The 17,640-nt window shown below is 39.8% G+C and overlaps 1 protein-coding gene across 1 annotated transcript in view; it reads left to right on the top strand.

Annotated features, from left to right (window-relative positions):
- Positions 1–17,640, top strand: part of KHDRBS2 (KH RNA binding domain containing, signal transduction associated 2) — a 747,046-nt gene that overhangs the window by 400,606 nt on the left and 328,800 nt on the right. Inside the window, exon 4 of the mRNA XM_068960975.1 lies at positions 3,305–3,451. Coding sequence (XP_068817076.1) covers positions 3,305–3,451 — 147 coding nt within the window. The remainder of the gene's footprint in view (positions 1–3,304; positions 3,452–17,640) is intronic.

Genomic DNA, 17,640 nt, shown 5'->3' with positions numbered 1-17,640 from the left:
TCTTCTCCGATTCTCTCTCTGATTCCTTCTAGAGTATTTTTAATTTCTGTAATTGTTTTGTTTGTCTTTTTATGTTTCAGTTCAGTTCAGAGGCTCAGTTGTGTTTGACTCTTTGTGACCTCATGAGTGAATTCTGGAAGATGGTGATGGACAGGAAGGCCTGGCAAGCTGCGATTCATAGGGTCACAAAGAGTCGGACATGACTGAGCGACTGAACTGAACTGAATTGAACTGAACTGAATTGAGGCCTCCCTGTCAATCACCAAATCCCGGAGTCTACCCAAACTCATGTCCATTGAGTTGGTGATGCCATCCAGCCATCTCATCCTCTGTCATCCCCTTCTCCTCCTGTCCTCAATCCCTCCCAGCATCAGGGTCTTTTCCAATGAGTCAACTCTTCACATGAGGTAGCAAAGTATTGGAGCTTCAGCTTCAGCATCAGTCCTTCCAATCAACACCCAGGACTGATCTCCTTTAGGATGAACTCGTTGGACCTCCATGCAGTCCAAGGGACTCTCAAGAGTCTTCTCCAACACCACAGTTCAAAAGCATCAATTCTTCAGTGCTGAGCTTTCTTCACAGTCCAACTCTCACATCCATTCATGGCCACTGAAAAACCATAGCCTTGACTAGACAGACCTTTATTCGCAAAGCAATGTCTCTGCTTTTGAATATGCTATCTAGGTTGGCCATAACTTTCCTTCCGAGGAGTAAGCGTCTTTTATTTTCATGGCTGCAATCATCATCTGCAGTGATTTTTGAGCCTCCTAAAAATAAAGTCTGACACTGTTTCCACTTTTTCCCCATCTATTTCCCATGAAGTGATGGGACCAGATGCCATGATCTTCTTTTTCTGAATGTTGAGCTTTAAGCCAACGTTTTCACTCTCCTCTTTCACTTTCATCAAGAGGCTTTTTAGCTCCTCTTCACTTTCTGCCATAAGGGTGGTGTCATCTGCATATCTGAGGTTACTGGTATTTCTCCCAGCAATCTTGATTCCAGCTTGTGTTTCTTCCAGCCCAGCATTTCTCATAATGTACTCTGCATATAAGTTAAATGAGAAGGATAACAATATGTAGCCTTGATGTACTCATTTTCCTATTTGGAACCAATCTGTTGTTCCATGTCCAGTTTTACCTGTTGCTTCCTGACCTGCATATAGATTTCTCAAGACGCATGTCAGGTGGTCTGGTATTCCCATCTCTTTCAGAGTTTTCCACATTTTATTGTGATCCACACAGTCAAAGGCTTTGACATAGTCAATAATGCAGGAATAGATATTTTTCTGGAACTCTCTTGCTTTTTCCATGATCCAGCGAATGTTGGAAATTTGATCTCTGGTTCCTCTGCCTTTTCTAAAACCAGCTTGAACATTGGAAGTTTGCGGTTCACATATTGCTGAAGCCTGGCTTGGAGAATTTTGAGCATTACTTTACTAGTGTGTGAGATGAGTGCAATTGTGCACCCTTTCTTTAATTATTCTAGGTTTTTGTTAACTGATTCTTTCATTTCCTCCATTCTCTTTTTTAGGTTTCTGATCATCTTTACTCTCATTATTCTGAAATATTTTTCATATAGTTTGCCTGTTTCCTCTTCATTTACTTGGACTTCTTTGTTTCTACTTTGTTCCTTCATTTGTGTAGTATTTCTCCGTCTTTTCATCATTTTTTTTTAAACTTATTGTGTTTGAGGTCCCCTTTTCTCAGGCTTCAAGGATGAATTATTTCTTCCTTTTTATTTCTAATTTCCTAAAGTTGGTCCAGTTGTTTGAGTAAATTTTGTACAGGGTGAGCTTCATGCTGAGTTGTTTGTGTGTGTGTGTGTGTGTGTTTCCTCTGATGGACAAGGCTGAGTGAGGTGGTAATCCTGTCTGCTAATGATTGGGTTTGTATTTTTGTTTTATTGTTTAGATGAGGAGTCCTGCACAGATGGTTGTGTAATACCAGATATTGTATTCAAGTGTTTTCCTTTATGTGAGTTCTCACTATTTGATACTCCCTACGGTTAGTCCTCTGGTAGTCTAGGGTCTTGGAGTCAGTTCTCCCACTCAAAACCCTCATTGTAAGTTCAAAATGAGAATTATTTCAGATTTCTCAGAAAGCTTGTATTACATAAAAGGTCCTGAAGTGATGCTCTCATTGTATGTGAAGCCAAGAGACAGGAATTAGCAGCAGTCCTTTTTTTTTTTTTTTAATCCTTTGAAATTTAGTGAATCAATTGCTAGTTTGGGAGAGGAGAGTCAAGAAAAGTAAAATACAATTAATATTATGTATGGTAACTTTTGAGCTTCTCAAAGGGCTCAGCAGATTAACAATCCACCTACAATATAGTAGACTCAGGTTCGAGCCCTGGGTCCTGAAGATTTCTTGGAGCAGAGCATGGCAACCCACTCTAGTGTTATTTCTTAGAAAGTCTTATGCATGGACAGAGGAACCATGTGGGATACAACCTATAGGTTGCAAAGAGTCAGACATGACTGAGCAAGCATGTGTAAATTTTTCACTGAATTTTACTTCCCTGAAATCCTTGCAAAATGAGCTGGACTTGAATCCCAACTTTGCTGAGGTTACTTAAGTCTTTTAAACTCAATATCCTAATTTGAATTATGTGAATGCTATGCAATGTTATTGAATGATTAAAGACAACATGAGTAAAAAACTTTGCACACATAAGTAAAGTCAGAGCATCTGAACTGAACTGATCAGTCATGTCTAATAACTCAGGTGCAGTGCTCACAAAAATCTTGGATATGAAGCTCACTCTGAATGAAGGCCAACATAATGCTTAACAGCCATTGCTTTAACTTACTCCTGTATGAGGCAGCAAATGATAGCAGAGTGATGGGTAGGACCTGTTCCCATGGGAATGAGCATGTGAGAGAAGCCTCCGTTTTGCTCAGTTTCATGGAGAACAACTAACCACTTCACCACCTCTCAAAAAGTATCTATAAAATCCTGGTTTTCTTAAATAACAGTAGCATCCTGGGTTCATTGGCTGCAAATGATTACTTGTCGGACACAAAAACAATATTTTCTTCCAGTGGAGTTAATGGCATTTCTGTCACTTCTTTTTGGGGATTTAGTATTTTTCATTTAGCTGATTAAAATGTACAGCTAATTATGCCAGATTAAAAAAAATCAAACTCTTAAAAATTATTTTGAAATTTTAAATGACTTATGTCAGATTTTTACTTTCCACTTGGGGAAAACTTACTTAGATTATATGCTTTTGTCATCTCCTCAGTAAATGTTAAATCGATGTAAAATGAGTATATTTGTATTTATAAAAATAACTTTTTTCACAGGAAGAAGAATTAAGAAAAAGTGGGGAAGCCAAGTATGCCCACTTGAGTGATGAACTTCATGTATTAATTGAAGTGTTTGCTCCACCGGGGGAGGCTTATTCACGTATGAGTCATGCTTTGGAAGAGATTAAAAAATTTCTGGTTCCTGTAAGTACTTTTCATTCTTTACAAAGATTTTTTGAAAATGTGCCTTGATCTTCACTGACTTTCTAGAAAAGAAACTTATGTTGCAGATTAGTTATTTGTAGAGTTAATGTGAAAGTGAAAACAGAAAGAAATACAAAAAGCACTTAGCACAGGCTCTGGCATGTTGCTACCAAGTGATAATTTGGCTGTAGTTTTTCTTCAGAATATTACATGCTATGCTATCCTTCAGAGCCATGAAGAGTAAGACAATTAACACTAAAGCTTAAATACCTAACTGAAGTTGTATACTTTTCTTTTGTTTCTTAATTACTTGTTAGTTGACATGTATTATTCATAATCTTTAATTTTGAAATAGAAAATTTTGAACATAGAAAATATTTCCAGGTATAATGGAAGGGGAAAGAGACTCAACATGCAATATGTGTAATGACAATCATAGTATTTGGAATGATTGTGTACTTTTATGCAATAGTATGCCAGGTCTGCCTCATTATAAAATATAATGTAAACTAATCAATATTAATAAAACTAAACATTGACATCATGCAAAAGTCAGAAAAATACAATCATTGCATTGTATGAGAGAAACAGAATGTTCAGTGTTCAGAAAACGTAAGCGAGCATATTCGGGTTTGCATTTTGAATAGAATCCTCTACTGATTTTCTGAGAAATAGAAGATTAAATAATGAAGCTTTCCTAAAGGTCAACAATTTAGCATTCCAGGAAGAGGTTGTTTGAACAGCAAGCTTCGCATCAGGTTTGGACCTGGGAATGAAATAATTAGAGAATGCTGAGGTAAAGTTTTCTGGATTGTCCTGGCAGATGTCTTCAGCAGAGAGAGAAAAAGAGTAGCTGAGATTTATCTGTGCAATGAAGAAACACTATAGTTTTTTAAACTAAGTAATAAACTCAGAGCAAATGTGGATAAGATTCATTGATTGGCAGTCATTTTCAAAATAGGGAGAAAAAAACAGAATTTAACAACAAAAAAGTATAAAAATATTACCACACAACCTATTTGTATGCCCAGTTTTAAAGTTTCAGTCAAGAAGAGTTTATAGAATAATCCCATACCACTCTGATTATTCCATAACTTTATATACACCCGGAATTTGTGCCCAATTTATTATCTGGTACTTATCTGAACATCTTCCTAAATAGATCCTATATTTCTTAACAATAAGGATGCTATGTCCTCTCTTCCTTCTGTTTTTAAACTAAATGCCTGGTTCAATTCAGTTCAGTTCAGTTCACTCGCTCAGTCTTGTCCAACTTTTTGTGACCCCATGAATTGCAGCACACCAGGACTCCCTGTCTATCAGCAACACCCGGAGTTCACTCAAACTCACGTCCATCGAGTCGGTGATGACATCTCATCCTCTGTCGTCCCCTTCTCCTCCTGCCCCCAATCCGTCCCAGCATGAGAGTTTTTTCCAAAGAGTCAACTCACGCATGAGGTGGCCAAAGTACTGGAGTTTCAGCTATAGCATCATTCCCTCCAAAGAACACCTAGGACCAATCTTATTTAGAATGGACTGGTTGGATCTCCTTGCAAGTCCAAGGGATTCTCAAGGGTCTTCTCCAACACCACAGTTCAAAAGCATCAATTCTTTGGCACTCATCTTTCTTCACAGTCCAACTCTCAAATCCATACATGACCACAGGAAAAACCATAGCCTTGACTAGCCGGACCTTAGCTGGCAAAATAATGTCTCTGCTTTTGAATATGCTATCTAGGTTGGTCATAACTTTCCTTCCAAGGAGTAAGCATCTTTTAATTTCATGGCTGCAATCACCATCTGCAGTGATTTTGGAGTGAAAAAAAAAAAAAAAGTCTGACACTGTTTCCACTGTTTCCCCATCTATTTCCCATGAAGTAATGGGACGAGATATCATGATCTTCGTTTTCTGAATGTTGAGCTTTAAGCCAACTTTTCACTTTCCTCTTTCACTTTCATCAAGAGGCTTTTTAGTTCCTTTTCACTTTCTGCCATAAGGGTGGTGTCATATGCATATCTGAGATTATTGATATTACCCTGGCAATCTTGATTCCAGCTTGTGCTTCTTCCAGCCCAGCGTTCCTCATGATATAATTTGCATATGTTAAATAAGCGGGGTGACAATATACAGCCTTGACCTACTACTTTTCCTCTTTAAGACCAGTCTGTTGTTCCATGCCCAGTTCTAATTGTTGCTTCCTGACCTGCATATAGGTTTCTCAAGAGGCAGGTCAGGTAGTCTGGTATTCCCATCTCTTTGAGAATTTTCCACAGTTTATTGTGATCCACATAGTCAAAGACTTTGGCATAATCAGTAATGCAGAAATAGATGTCTTTCCGGTACTCTCTTGCTTTTTCCATGATCCAGCAGATGTTGGCAATTTGATCTCTGATCCCTCTGCCTTTTCTAAAACCAGCTTGAACATCTGGAAGTTCACGGTTCACGTATTGATGAAGCCTGACTTGGAGTATTTTGAGCATCACTTTACTAGCATGTGAGATGAGTGCAACTATGTGGTGGTTTGAGCATTCTTTGGTATTGCCTTTCTTTGGGATTGGAATGAAAACTGACCTTTTCCAGTCCTGTGGCCACAGCTAAGTTTTCCAAATTTGATGGAATATTGAGTGCAGCACTTTTACAGCATCATCTTTCAGGATTTGATATAGCTCAACTGGAATTCCATCACCTCCAGTAGCTTTGTTCATAGTGAGGCTTTCTATGGCCCACTTGACTTCACATTCCAGGATATCTGGCTCTAGGTGAGTGATCATACCATCGTGATTATTTGGGTCGTGAAGATTTTTTTGTACATTTCTTCTGTGTTTTCTTGCCACCTCTTCTTAATGTCTTCTGCTTCTGTTAGGCCTATAACATTTCTGTCCTTTATTGAGCCCATCTTTGCATGAAATGTTCCCTTGGTATCTCTAATTTTCTTGAAGATATCTCTAGTCTTTCCATCCTGTTGTTTGCCTCTATTTCTTTGCATTGATCACTGAAGAAGGCTTTCTTATCTCTCCTTGCTATTCTTTGGAACTCTGCATTCAGATGCTTATATCCTTCCTTTTCTCTTTTGCTTTTCGCTTCTCTTCTTTTCACAGCTATTGGTAAGGCCTCTCCAGCCAGCCATTTTGCTTTTTTTGCATTTCTTTTCCGTGGGGATGGTCTTGATCCCTGTCTCCTGTACAATGTCATGAACCTCCATCCACAATTCATCAGGCACTCTATCAGATCTAGTCCCTTAAATCTATTTCTCACTTCCACTGTGTAATCATAAGGGATTTGATTTAGGTCATACCTGAATGGCTTAGTGGTTTTCCCAACTTTCTTCTATTTAAGTCTGAATTTGGCATTGAAGAGCTTGTGATCTGAGCCACAGTCAGCTCCAGGTCTTGTTTTTGCTGACTGTATAGAGCTTCTCCATATTTGGCTGCAAATAATATAACCAATCTGATTTCATGGTTGACCATCTGGTGATGTCCATGTATAGAGTCTTCTCTTGTGTTGTTGGAAGATGTTTGCTATGACCAGTACTTTCTCTTGGAAAAATTCTATTAGACTTTGTCCTGCTTCATTCCATATTCCAAGGACAAATTTGCCTGTTACTCCAGGTGTTTCTTAACTTCCTACTTTTGCATTCCAGTCCCCTATAATGAAAAGGACATCTTTTGGGGGGTATTAGTTCTAAAACGTCTTGTAGGTCTTCATAGAACCGTTTAACTTCAGTTTCTTCAGCATTACTGGTTGGGGCACAGACTTGGATTACTGTGATATTGAATGGTTGACCTTAGAAAGGAACAGAGATCATGCTGTCGTTTTTGAGATTGCATCCAAGTACTGCATTTCAGACTCTTTTGTTGACCCTGATGGCTATTCCATTTCTTCTAAGGGATTCCTGCCCCCAGTAGTAGACATAATGGTCATCTTAGTTAAATTCATCCATCAGTGCTATTTTATTTTGCTGATTCCTAGAATGTCAACCTTCACTCTTGCCATCTCCTGTTTGACCAGTTCCAGTTTGCCTTTATTCATGGACCTGACATTCCAGGTTCCTATGCAATTTTGCTCTTTACAGCATTGGACCTTGCTTCTATCACCAGTCACATCCACAACTGGGTATTGCTTTTGCTTTGGCTCCTTCCTTTCATTCTTTCTGGAGTGATTTCTCCACTGATCTCCAGTAGCATATTAGGCATTTACTGACCTGGGGAGTTCCCCTTTTGGTATCCTATCATTGTGCCTTTTCATACTGTTCATGGGGTTCTCAAGGCAAGAATACTGAAGTGGTTTGCCATTCCCTTCTCCAGTGGACCACATTCTGTCAGATCTCTCCACCATGAGCCACCCGTCTTGGGTGGCACACACGGCATGGCTTAGTTTCATTGAGTAAGACCAGGTTGTGTTCCTAGTGTGATTAGATTTACTATAGTTTTCTGTGATTACGGTTTCAGTGTGTCTTCCCTTTGATGCCCTCTTGCAACACCTACCATCTTACTCGCATTTCTCTTACCTTGGTCGTGGGGTATCTCTTCATGGCTGCTCCAGCAAAGCTCTGCCACTGCTCCTTACCTTCAACGAGGGGTATCTCCTCACCTCTGCGCCTCCTGACCTTGAACATGGAGTAGCTTCTCTAGGCTCTCCTGCGCCCAGGCAGCCACCGCTCCTTGGATGTGGGGTTGCTCCTCTCGGCCGCCACCCTGGCCTCTCACGTGGGGTAGCTCCTCTCGGCTGCGCTTGTGCACCGTTGCAGCTGCCTGCACTTGTGCACAGTTGCAAATGCCTGGCGCTGTTGGGTAAATAGTTTTACTATATTTAGCTCAGACTAGCCTAACCTCTGGTGATCTAACTGTTACCAAAAAAGGCTATAACTACCTGCATTACTAATTCATTTTTTGACTGTAGACAAGTCAGTTAAATTTCCACAACTTTAGCTTCGGTTCAGTTCAATTGCTCAGTTGTGTCTGATTCTTTGTGACCCCATGGACTACAGCATGCCAGACTTCCCTGTCCTTCACCAATTCCTGGAGCTTGATCAAAATCATGTCCATTGAGTCAGTGATGCCATCCAACCATCTCATCTTCTGTTGTCCCCTTCTCCTCCTGCCTTCAACCTTTTCCAGCATCAGGGTCTTTTCCAAAGAGTCAGTTGTTCTCATCAAGTGGCCAAAGTATTGGATTTTCAGCAGCATCAATCCTTCCAATGAATATTCAGGACTGATTTCCTTTTGGACTGACTTTAGCTTATTCATCTTTAAAAAGAAGGTAGTGATAATAGGTATTATGAATACTCAAAATAGGATATATTTTTATTGTGAATAATAATAATAACATGCATTGTGAATATTAAATGGGGTAATGGATACAAAAGGACACAGAAAATTATAAAGGATGATACATGTTTTATTATATATTATATGTAAGTAAATTGTCATTTTCAATATAATATATTATTGTAGTAGAATCTTGAAATGTCATTTTGAAGTGAAATATGTAAGATGAAATATTGTTTCATTACTACAAGATTTTAGACCTAGGCTGTAGGCTAGGTTGACCCTATTTTATTATAAATACCAGTGATACATTTCGCTTACTTCTTGGACTTCTTGATACTTGTAATCATTTCATTTATTTCTTCTCCACTGAATTATCCTCTGTGTGGGCAGGGCTGGCCAAGGCTTTAATACTCCTCACATTTAGAGTCTTAACTGGCACACTAACTGTTTGATAGTCTGATGGAGGTAGTCACTGGAGATGATGCAGGGGGTTAAACAGCTATTTGGGTGAGATTTGGGGAACAGTCAGCATGTTCTCCCTAAACAAATCTACATGTGGTTGAAAACCTTCCTTTGGCCCGTGTGTTCTGCTCCTGCTTCCTCTCAGTTTTATCTCTGCCCATCCAATTGTTCCTCACTGTGCATCCAACATTCCAGGCTTCCTCTTTACTAAGGGCCTTTGATGATTCTTCTCCAAAATATTGACCACTGGTCCCAGCTCACAGGGTAGCATTGCAGGAAATGCTTCTCTCACCATACAGTCTAAAGCAGCCTTCCTGTATTTGTACAGCCCTATTCTATTGTGTCTGCAACACGGTCTGACACTCAGTTTCTGCAGTTCACTGTCTTGTCACTCCCTGGCCCTCTTCACTAATATATTTTCCACATAACTTTGTGCCAGGTACATAAGGAAGCACTTAACAAATGTTTTTTATGAATAAATAAACCTTTAAAAATATTCTGATATCTCTCAATGTTGAATTAGCAAATTTTACAATCAATGAAGCAATACCATTTGGTAAATGTTGCCCATTTTGCTTTGCTGGTCTCAGCACCAGGCAGAGGATAGCATCTGTCCACTTCATTCATCATTAGAACTGCAAGGAATGAAAATTAACTGCCAGTTCTTTTTCATTTATCTGGAATCACTTAGTGATTCAGGTTTCTTTTGGCATTTATATGAAGGTCTATAGAAATGCTAACATATCAAGATACTAATATTTACAAACATCACAGGTGAAGAATTATACCCAGGAAGCAGCAAGCTGAAACAACAAAGAAGGCTACTGTCAGATGACGTCCTCTGACGTCAGATTCCTCTGTACGTGTTATATCACACTCCTCTAACGTGCAGCATCTTTCCATGGTTAAAACCTTCACCTCTATCTGTGTCACTCAACATCTATACAGCTTGTCCTACAATGGGCTATAATTGTCTAAGATTGCCAACTGTAGAACATATAACTCAATATTATTGCTGTCTGGAAAATTTTCAGCTGGATACTTTCCATTCAGTCTTATCAAAACAAATAGAGTGGCAGGTCAATAAAGCATCAATAAATTGAACTCTACTGATTTTAAATCTCTAATGCATTGAGAAGGTACTGTATTAAACATTTCCGTATATTAGCTAATTTGTCTTGCAAACAAGGTTAGAAGTATCAAATAAATTATCTGACAAATAATGACAAAAATGATATAAAACCCGAAACTAATAAATATTTCAATATGTGAATATCCTTCTCCTCACTTTATAAGATATAAAAGGAAACATGTATTGTCACTATTACATTTTGTAACACTCCTTGTAACAAAACATTGACTGGTTTGATCTCATTGCAATCCAAGGAACTCTCAAGAGACTTCTCCAGCACCACAGTTTGAAAGCATCAATTCTTCTGCACTCAGCCTTTACCGGGGCCCAGCCCCAGCAGGATCCAGAGATATCCGAAGCATGAACGGCATCGACAAAAGATATATAGAGAGAGAGATAAAGAAAGAATGTTACAGTTAAGAAAATAGAGGAGCAAAAAAGGTTGATATTCCTTGGTTTACACAGAAAGCCAATAAAGCCCCTGCATGGGACTTGTTCTGTTCATGGAGGCAACAGGTGCCCTCTCGGTGGGGCAAAGGTGCAGAGCACCTTCTTGAGAGGGTCTTAGAAGCCCGGGCAGGAAAGTGAACTCAGAGGGCCCCTGCGCTCCAGGGAGTCAACCTGAAAATAAAAGAAATAAAGAATGACATGGGGAGATCAAGTTTCGGTGAGTAAGGTCTGTCACTTTATTTACAGAGAGAGCTTTTATACTTTGAGTTGTACATTGAGCAAAGTGAAAAATGAAGAGTCAGCTCAACATTCCATCAGTATTAACTTTTATCGATACCAGGTTTCATTCTGCATACCATTTCATAAACAAAGGTCTTATTTTTTGTACATTATCTTCTGGCCCAGAGGCCTCTTGACATTTTTGACCCCTTTTTGATAAAGGTTGGTCAGCTAAAACACTTTCTTTCCCTTGAAATGTTTTTTTTCTTAAATTCCTTAGCCTGCGTCACCCTTAAAGTACAGAGATACATTTTTATGGAGCAAAGACTCAGTGGGTTACAGCAAAGAAAGAACTTATTAACTCAAAGTCTAATGTTGCTAATGTTAAGGCTACTACTTGCTTTTTCTATATCTTAACTATATGCACTCCCAGGAACACAGTGGATAAGGGATGTGGGAATTTGGCCACAAGCATTGGCTCAACAATGTTGCAAGAGTCTGGATAAACCTGCCAAGTAAGCTAGAATGCTAACAGGGGGTTCAAATTGAAATACTCCTTTCATGCCCAGGAGATTTATCAACTAGAATCCTAAGTTAATTTTTTTCCAGAATAAACTGGGTGGTCGGGGATAGCCCCCTGTTAATGTCAGAAGAGTTGGTGAAAGGCATAAAATAGTAAGACAGACAGATTCCGGTTTGGGGGTAGATGCTCGAGCAAGTCCAGGGGGTCCCTCAAGTTCTGATCTACTTTGCTCGTCAGGTCTCTCCACATGACCTTGTCATGGGTGGGATCGGCCCAGGGAGTCCCTCAAGTCCTGAAGCCTTGCTTGTCAGGTCTCCTTCGCATGACTTTGTCATGGATGGGATCTCCCAGCTGGCTACAGGCATGGCCCAACTCTCAACCTGTACATGACTACTGAAAACATCACAGCTTTGACTATATGGGCCTTTGTTGGCAAAGTGGTGTGTCTGCTTTTTAATTTGCTGTCTAGGTTTGTCATAACTTTACTTCCAAGGAGCAAGTGTCTTGTAATTTCATGGTTGCAGTCACTGTCCACAGTGATTTTGAAGCCCAATAAAAGAAAATCTCTTATTGTTTTTAACCTTCCCACTTCTATTTTTCATGAAGTGATGGGACAAGATGATATGATCTTTATTTTTTGAATGTTGAGTTTTAAGCCAGCTTTTTCACTCTCCTTTTCCACCTTCCTCAGGAGGCTCTTTCAGTTCAGTTCAGTCGCTCAGTTGTGTCTGACTCTTTGTGACCCCATGAATTACAGCACCCCAAGCCTCCCTGTCCATCACCCTGCTTATTTAACTTATAAGAGGCTCTTTAGTCTTTCAATTTCTGCCATTAATGTGGTGTCATCTGCATAACTGAGATTATTGGTATTTCTCCTAGAAATCTTGATTCCTGCTTGCACTTCATCCTGCCTGGCATTTTGCATGATGTACTCTGCATATAAGTTAAGTAATCAGGGTGACAACATATAGCCTTGATGTACTCCTTTCCCAATTTTGAGCCAGTCAGTTGTTCTGTGTCCAGTTCTAAATGTTACATCTTGACCCACAAACAAGATTATCAGGAGACAGGTAAGAAGGTATAGTATTCCTGTGTCTTTAATAATTTTCCAGCTTATTGTGATCCACAAAGTCAATGACTTTAGCATAATCAGTGGAGAAAAATTACATGATTTTCTTTGAAATTCTCCTGCTTGCCCTATGATCCAAAGGATGCTGGCAATTTAATCTCCATTGCTCTGCCTTTTCTAAACACAGCTGTTACTCCTGGAAATTCTTCATCGATGTACTACTGAAGCCTACCTTGAAGACTTGTGTACATTATTTCCCTAACATGTGAAATGAGCACAATTATATAGTATTTAGCATTTCCTTTCTTTGGGACTGGAAAGAAAATTAACCTATTCCCATGCTGTGGACACCGCTGAGTGTTCTAAATTTGCTAACATACTGAGTGGAGTATTTTAACAGCACCATCTTTTAGGATTTTAAATAGCTCAGCTGGAATTCTGTCACCTCCACTAGCCTTGTTTGCAGTAATGCTTCCTAAGGCCCACTTGACTTCACACTCCAGGATTTCTGGCTCTCTGTGAGTGACCACAGAACTGTGGTTATCTAGGTCATCAAGACCTTTTTTGTATAGTTCTTCCTTGTATTCTTGCCGTCTCTTCTTAATCTGTTTTGCTTCTGTTAGGTCCTTATAGTTTCTGGCATTTATCATGCCCATCCTTGCATGAAATGTTCCCGTGATACATCCAATTTTCTTGAAGAGATATCTAGTTTTATTCCATTGTTTTGTTTTCCTCTATTTATTTACATTGTTTATTTAAGGAGACCTTCTTATCTCTCCTTGCTATTCTATGGAACTCTGCATTCACTTGAGCATTTCTTTGCTTTTCTCCTAGCCTTTCCCTTCTGTTTCTTCCTTAGTTAAATATAAACCTGCCTGAAACAACCACTTTGCCTTCTTGAATTTCTTTTTCTTTCTGATGGTTTTGGTTACTGCCTCCTGTACAATGTTATGAACTTCTGTCCATAGTTCTTCAGGCACTCTGTCTACCAGATCTAATCCCTTAAATTTATTTGTTACCTCCACTGTATAATCATGAGATTTGATTTAAGTCGTATCGAATGGACTATTTTTGTTCCCTACTTACTTCAATTTAAGCCTGAGTTTTGCAATGAAGGGGCTTTCCTTGCAGCTCACCTGGTAAAGAATCCGCCTGTGATGTGAGAGACCTGGGTTTGATTCCTGGGTTGGGAAGATACCCTGGAGAAGAGAAAGGCTACCCCCTCCAGTATTCTGGCCTGGAGAATTCACAAAGAGTCAGGCAAGACTGAGTGACTTTCACTTTCACTTTTGCAATGAGGAGCTCATGATCTGAGCCAGTCAAATGCAGGTCTTTCCCCACCCCCCGTTTCCCCCTCCACCCCGAGTGTATAGATTCTCCGTCTTTGGCTGCAAAGAATATATTCAATCTGTTTTGCTATTGACCTTTCGATGATTTCCAAGGATAGAGTCATCTCTTGTGTTGTTAGGAAAGATTGTTTGCTATGACCAATGTATTGTCTTGACAAAGCCCAGTTACCTTTGCGCTACTCCAAAAACAAGTTCAGCTCAGTTAATTTCAGTCACACAGTCGTGTCCGACTGATTGTGACCCCATGAATCACAGCAGGCCAGGCCTCCTTGTTTATTACCAACTCCTGGAGTTCACTCAGAGTCGCGTCCATCGAGTCAGTGATGCCATCCAGCCATCTCATCCTCTGTCGTTCCCTTCTCCTCCTGCCCCCAATCCCTCCTAGGATCAAAGTCTTTTCCAGTGAGTCAACTCTTTGCATGAGGTGGCCAAAGTACTGGAGTTTCAGCTTTAGCATCATTCCTTCCAAAGAAATCCCAGGGCTGATCTCCTTCAGAATGGATTGGTTGGATCTCCATGCATTCTAAGGGACTCTCAAGAGTCTTCTCCAACAGCACAGTTCAAAGGCATCAATTCTTCAGCGCTCAGCCTTCACAGTCCAACTCTCACATCCATAAACGACCACTGGAAAAACAATAGCCTTGACTAGATGGATCTTTGTTGGCAAAGTATTGTCTCCGCTTTTGAATATGCTATCTAGGTTGGTCAAAAATTTGCTTCCAAAGAGTCAGTGCCTTTTAATTTCATGGCTGCAATCACCATCTGCAGTGATTTTGGAGCCCCCCAAAATAAAGGCTAACACTATTTCCACTCTTTCCCCATTTATTATTTCTCATGTGATGGGACCAGATGCCATGATCTTCGATTTCTGAATGTTAAGCTTTAAACCAACATTTTCACTCTCCACTTTCACTTTCATCAAGAGTTTTTATAGTTCTTCTTCACTTTCTGTCATAAGGGTGGTGTCATCTGCATATCTGAGGTTATTGATATTTCTCCCGGCAATCTTGATTCCAGCATATGCTTCATCCTGCCCAGCATTTCTCTTGATGTACTCTGCATATAAGTTACATAAGCAGGGTGACAATATACAGGCTTGACGTACTCCTTTTCCTATTTGGAACCAGTCAATTGTTCCATGTCCAGTTCTAACTGTTGCTTCCTGACCTGCATAGAGGTTTCTCAAGAGGTAGGTCAGGGGGTCTGGTATTCCCATCTCTTTCAGAATTTTCCACATTTATTGTGATCCACACAGTCAAAGGCTTAAGGCATTGTCAATAAAGCAGAAACAGATGATTTTCTGGAACTCTCTTGCCTTTACCATGATCCAGCAGATGCTGGCAATTCGATCTCTGGTCCCTCTGCCTTTTCTAAAACCAGCTTGAACATCTGGAAGTTCACGGTTCACATATTGATGAAGCCTGGCTTGGAGAATTTTGAGCATTACTTTACTAGCATGTGAGATGAGTGAAATTGTGCTGTAGTTTGACCATTCTGTGGCATTGCCCTTCTTTGGGATTGGAATGAATACTGAACTTTTCCATATCTGTGGCCACTGCTGAGTTTTCCAAATTTGCTGGCATACTGAATGCAGCACTTTCAAGCATCATCTTTCAGGATTTGAAATAACTCAACTGGAATTCCATTACATCCACTAGCTTTGTTCGTAGTGATATATTCTAAGGCCCACTTGACTTCACATTCCAGGATGTCTTACTCTAGGTAAGTGATCACAGCATTGTGATTATCTTGGTCGTGAAGAAATTTTTTGTATAGTTCTTTTGTGTTTTCTTGCCACCTCTTCTTAATATCTTCTCCTTCTGTTAGGTCCATACCATTTCTGTCCTTTATCGACCCATCTTTGCATGAAATGTTTCCTTGATATCTCTAATTTTCCTGAAGGGATCTCTAGTCATTTCCATTATGTTGTTTGCCTCTATTTCTTTGTATTGATCACTGAAGAAGGCTCTCTTATCTCTCCTTGCTATTCTTTGGAACTCTGCATTCAGATGCTTATATTTTTCCTTTTCATCTTTGCTTTTTGGTTCTCTTCTTTTCACAGCTATTTGTAAGGCCTCCTCAGATGGCCATTTTGCTTTTTTTGCATTTCTTTTCCATGGGGATACTCTTGATCCCTCTCTCCTGTACAATGTCATGAACCTCCGTCCATAATTCATTAGGCAATCTATCTATCAGAACTACTCCCTTAAATCTATTTCTATCTTCCCCTGTATAATCATAAGGGATTTGATTTAGGTCATACCTGAATGGCCACCCTGCTTATTTAAGTTATGTGTAGAGTAAATCATGAGAAATGCTGGACTGGGAGAAACACAAGCTAAAATCAAGATTTCCGGGAGAAACATCAATAACCACAGATATGCAGATGACACCACCCTTATGGCAGAAAGTGAAGAGGAACTATAAAGCCTCTTGATGAAGGTGAAAGTGGAAAGCGAAAAAGTTTGCTTAAAGATCAACATTCAGAAAATGAAGATCATGGCATCTGGTCCCATCACTTCATGGGAAATAGATGGGGAAACAGTGGAAACAGTGTCAGACTTAATTTTTGGGGGCTCCAAAATCGGTACAGATGGTTACTGCAGGCATGATATTAAAAGACGCTTACTCCTTGGAAGAAAATTTATGACCAACCTAGACAGCATATTCAAAAACAGAGACATTACAATGCCGACTAAGGTCCGTCTAGTCAAGGTTATGGTTTTTCTTGTGGTCATGTATAGATGAGAGAGTTGGACTTTGAAGAAGGCTGACTGCCGAAGAATTGATGCTTTTGAACTGTGGTGTTGGAGAAGACTCTTGAGAGTCCCTTGGACTGCAAGGAGATCCATCCAGTCCATTCTGCAGGAGATCAGCCCTGAGATTTCTTTGGAAGGAATGATGCTAAAGCTGAAACTCCAGTACTTTGGCCAGCTCATGCAAAAAGTTGACTCATTGGGAAAGACTTTGATGCTGGAAGGGATTGGGGTCAGGAGAAAAAGAGGACGACAGAGGATGAGATAGCTGGATGGCATCACTGATTCAATGGACGTGAGTCTAAGTGAACTCCGGGAGTTGGTGATGGGCAGGGAGGCATGGTGTACTGTGATTCATAGAGTCGCAAAGAGTCAGACACGCCTGAGTGACTGAACTATACTGAAATGACTGACTGAATGGCCTTGTGGTTTTCCCTACTTTCTGCAATTTAAGTCAGAATTTGGCAATGAGGAGTTCATGATCTGAGCCACAGTCAGCTCCTGGTCTTTTTTTGTTGTTGTTAATGTTGTTGTTGTTGATTGTATAGAGCTTCTCCATTTTGGCTGCAAAGAATATAATCAGTCTTATTTTGGTGTTGACCATCTGTTGATGTACATGTGTGGAGTCTTCTCTTGTTTTGTTACAAGTGGGTGTTTGCTATGGCCAGTACATTTTCTTGGCAAAACTCTATTAGTCTTTGCCCTGCTTCATTCCGCCTTCCAAGACCAAATTTGCCTGTTACTCCAGGTGTTTCTTGACTTCTTACTTTTGTATTCCAGTTACCTATAATGAAAAGGACAACTTTTTGAAGGTGTTAGTTCTAAAAGGTCTTGTAGGTCTTCATAGAATCGTTCAACTTCACCTTCTTCAGTGTTACTGGTTGGGGCATAGATTTGGATTATTGTGATATTGAATGGTTTACCTTGTAAATGAACAGAGATAATTCTGTAGTTTTTG

This window comes from Capricornis sumatraensis, chromosome 22, assembly GCF_032405125.1.
Source record: "Capricornis sumatraensis isolate serow.1 chromosome 22, serow.2, whole genome shotgun sequence".
Classification (NCBI taxonomy): Eukaryota; Metazoa; Chordata; class Mammalia; order Artiodactyla; family Bovidae; genus Capricornis; species Capricornis sumatraensis.
Note: the sequence above shows the minus strand (reverse complement) of the source record. Positions and strands in the feature narration are given on the sequence as shown.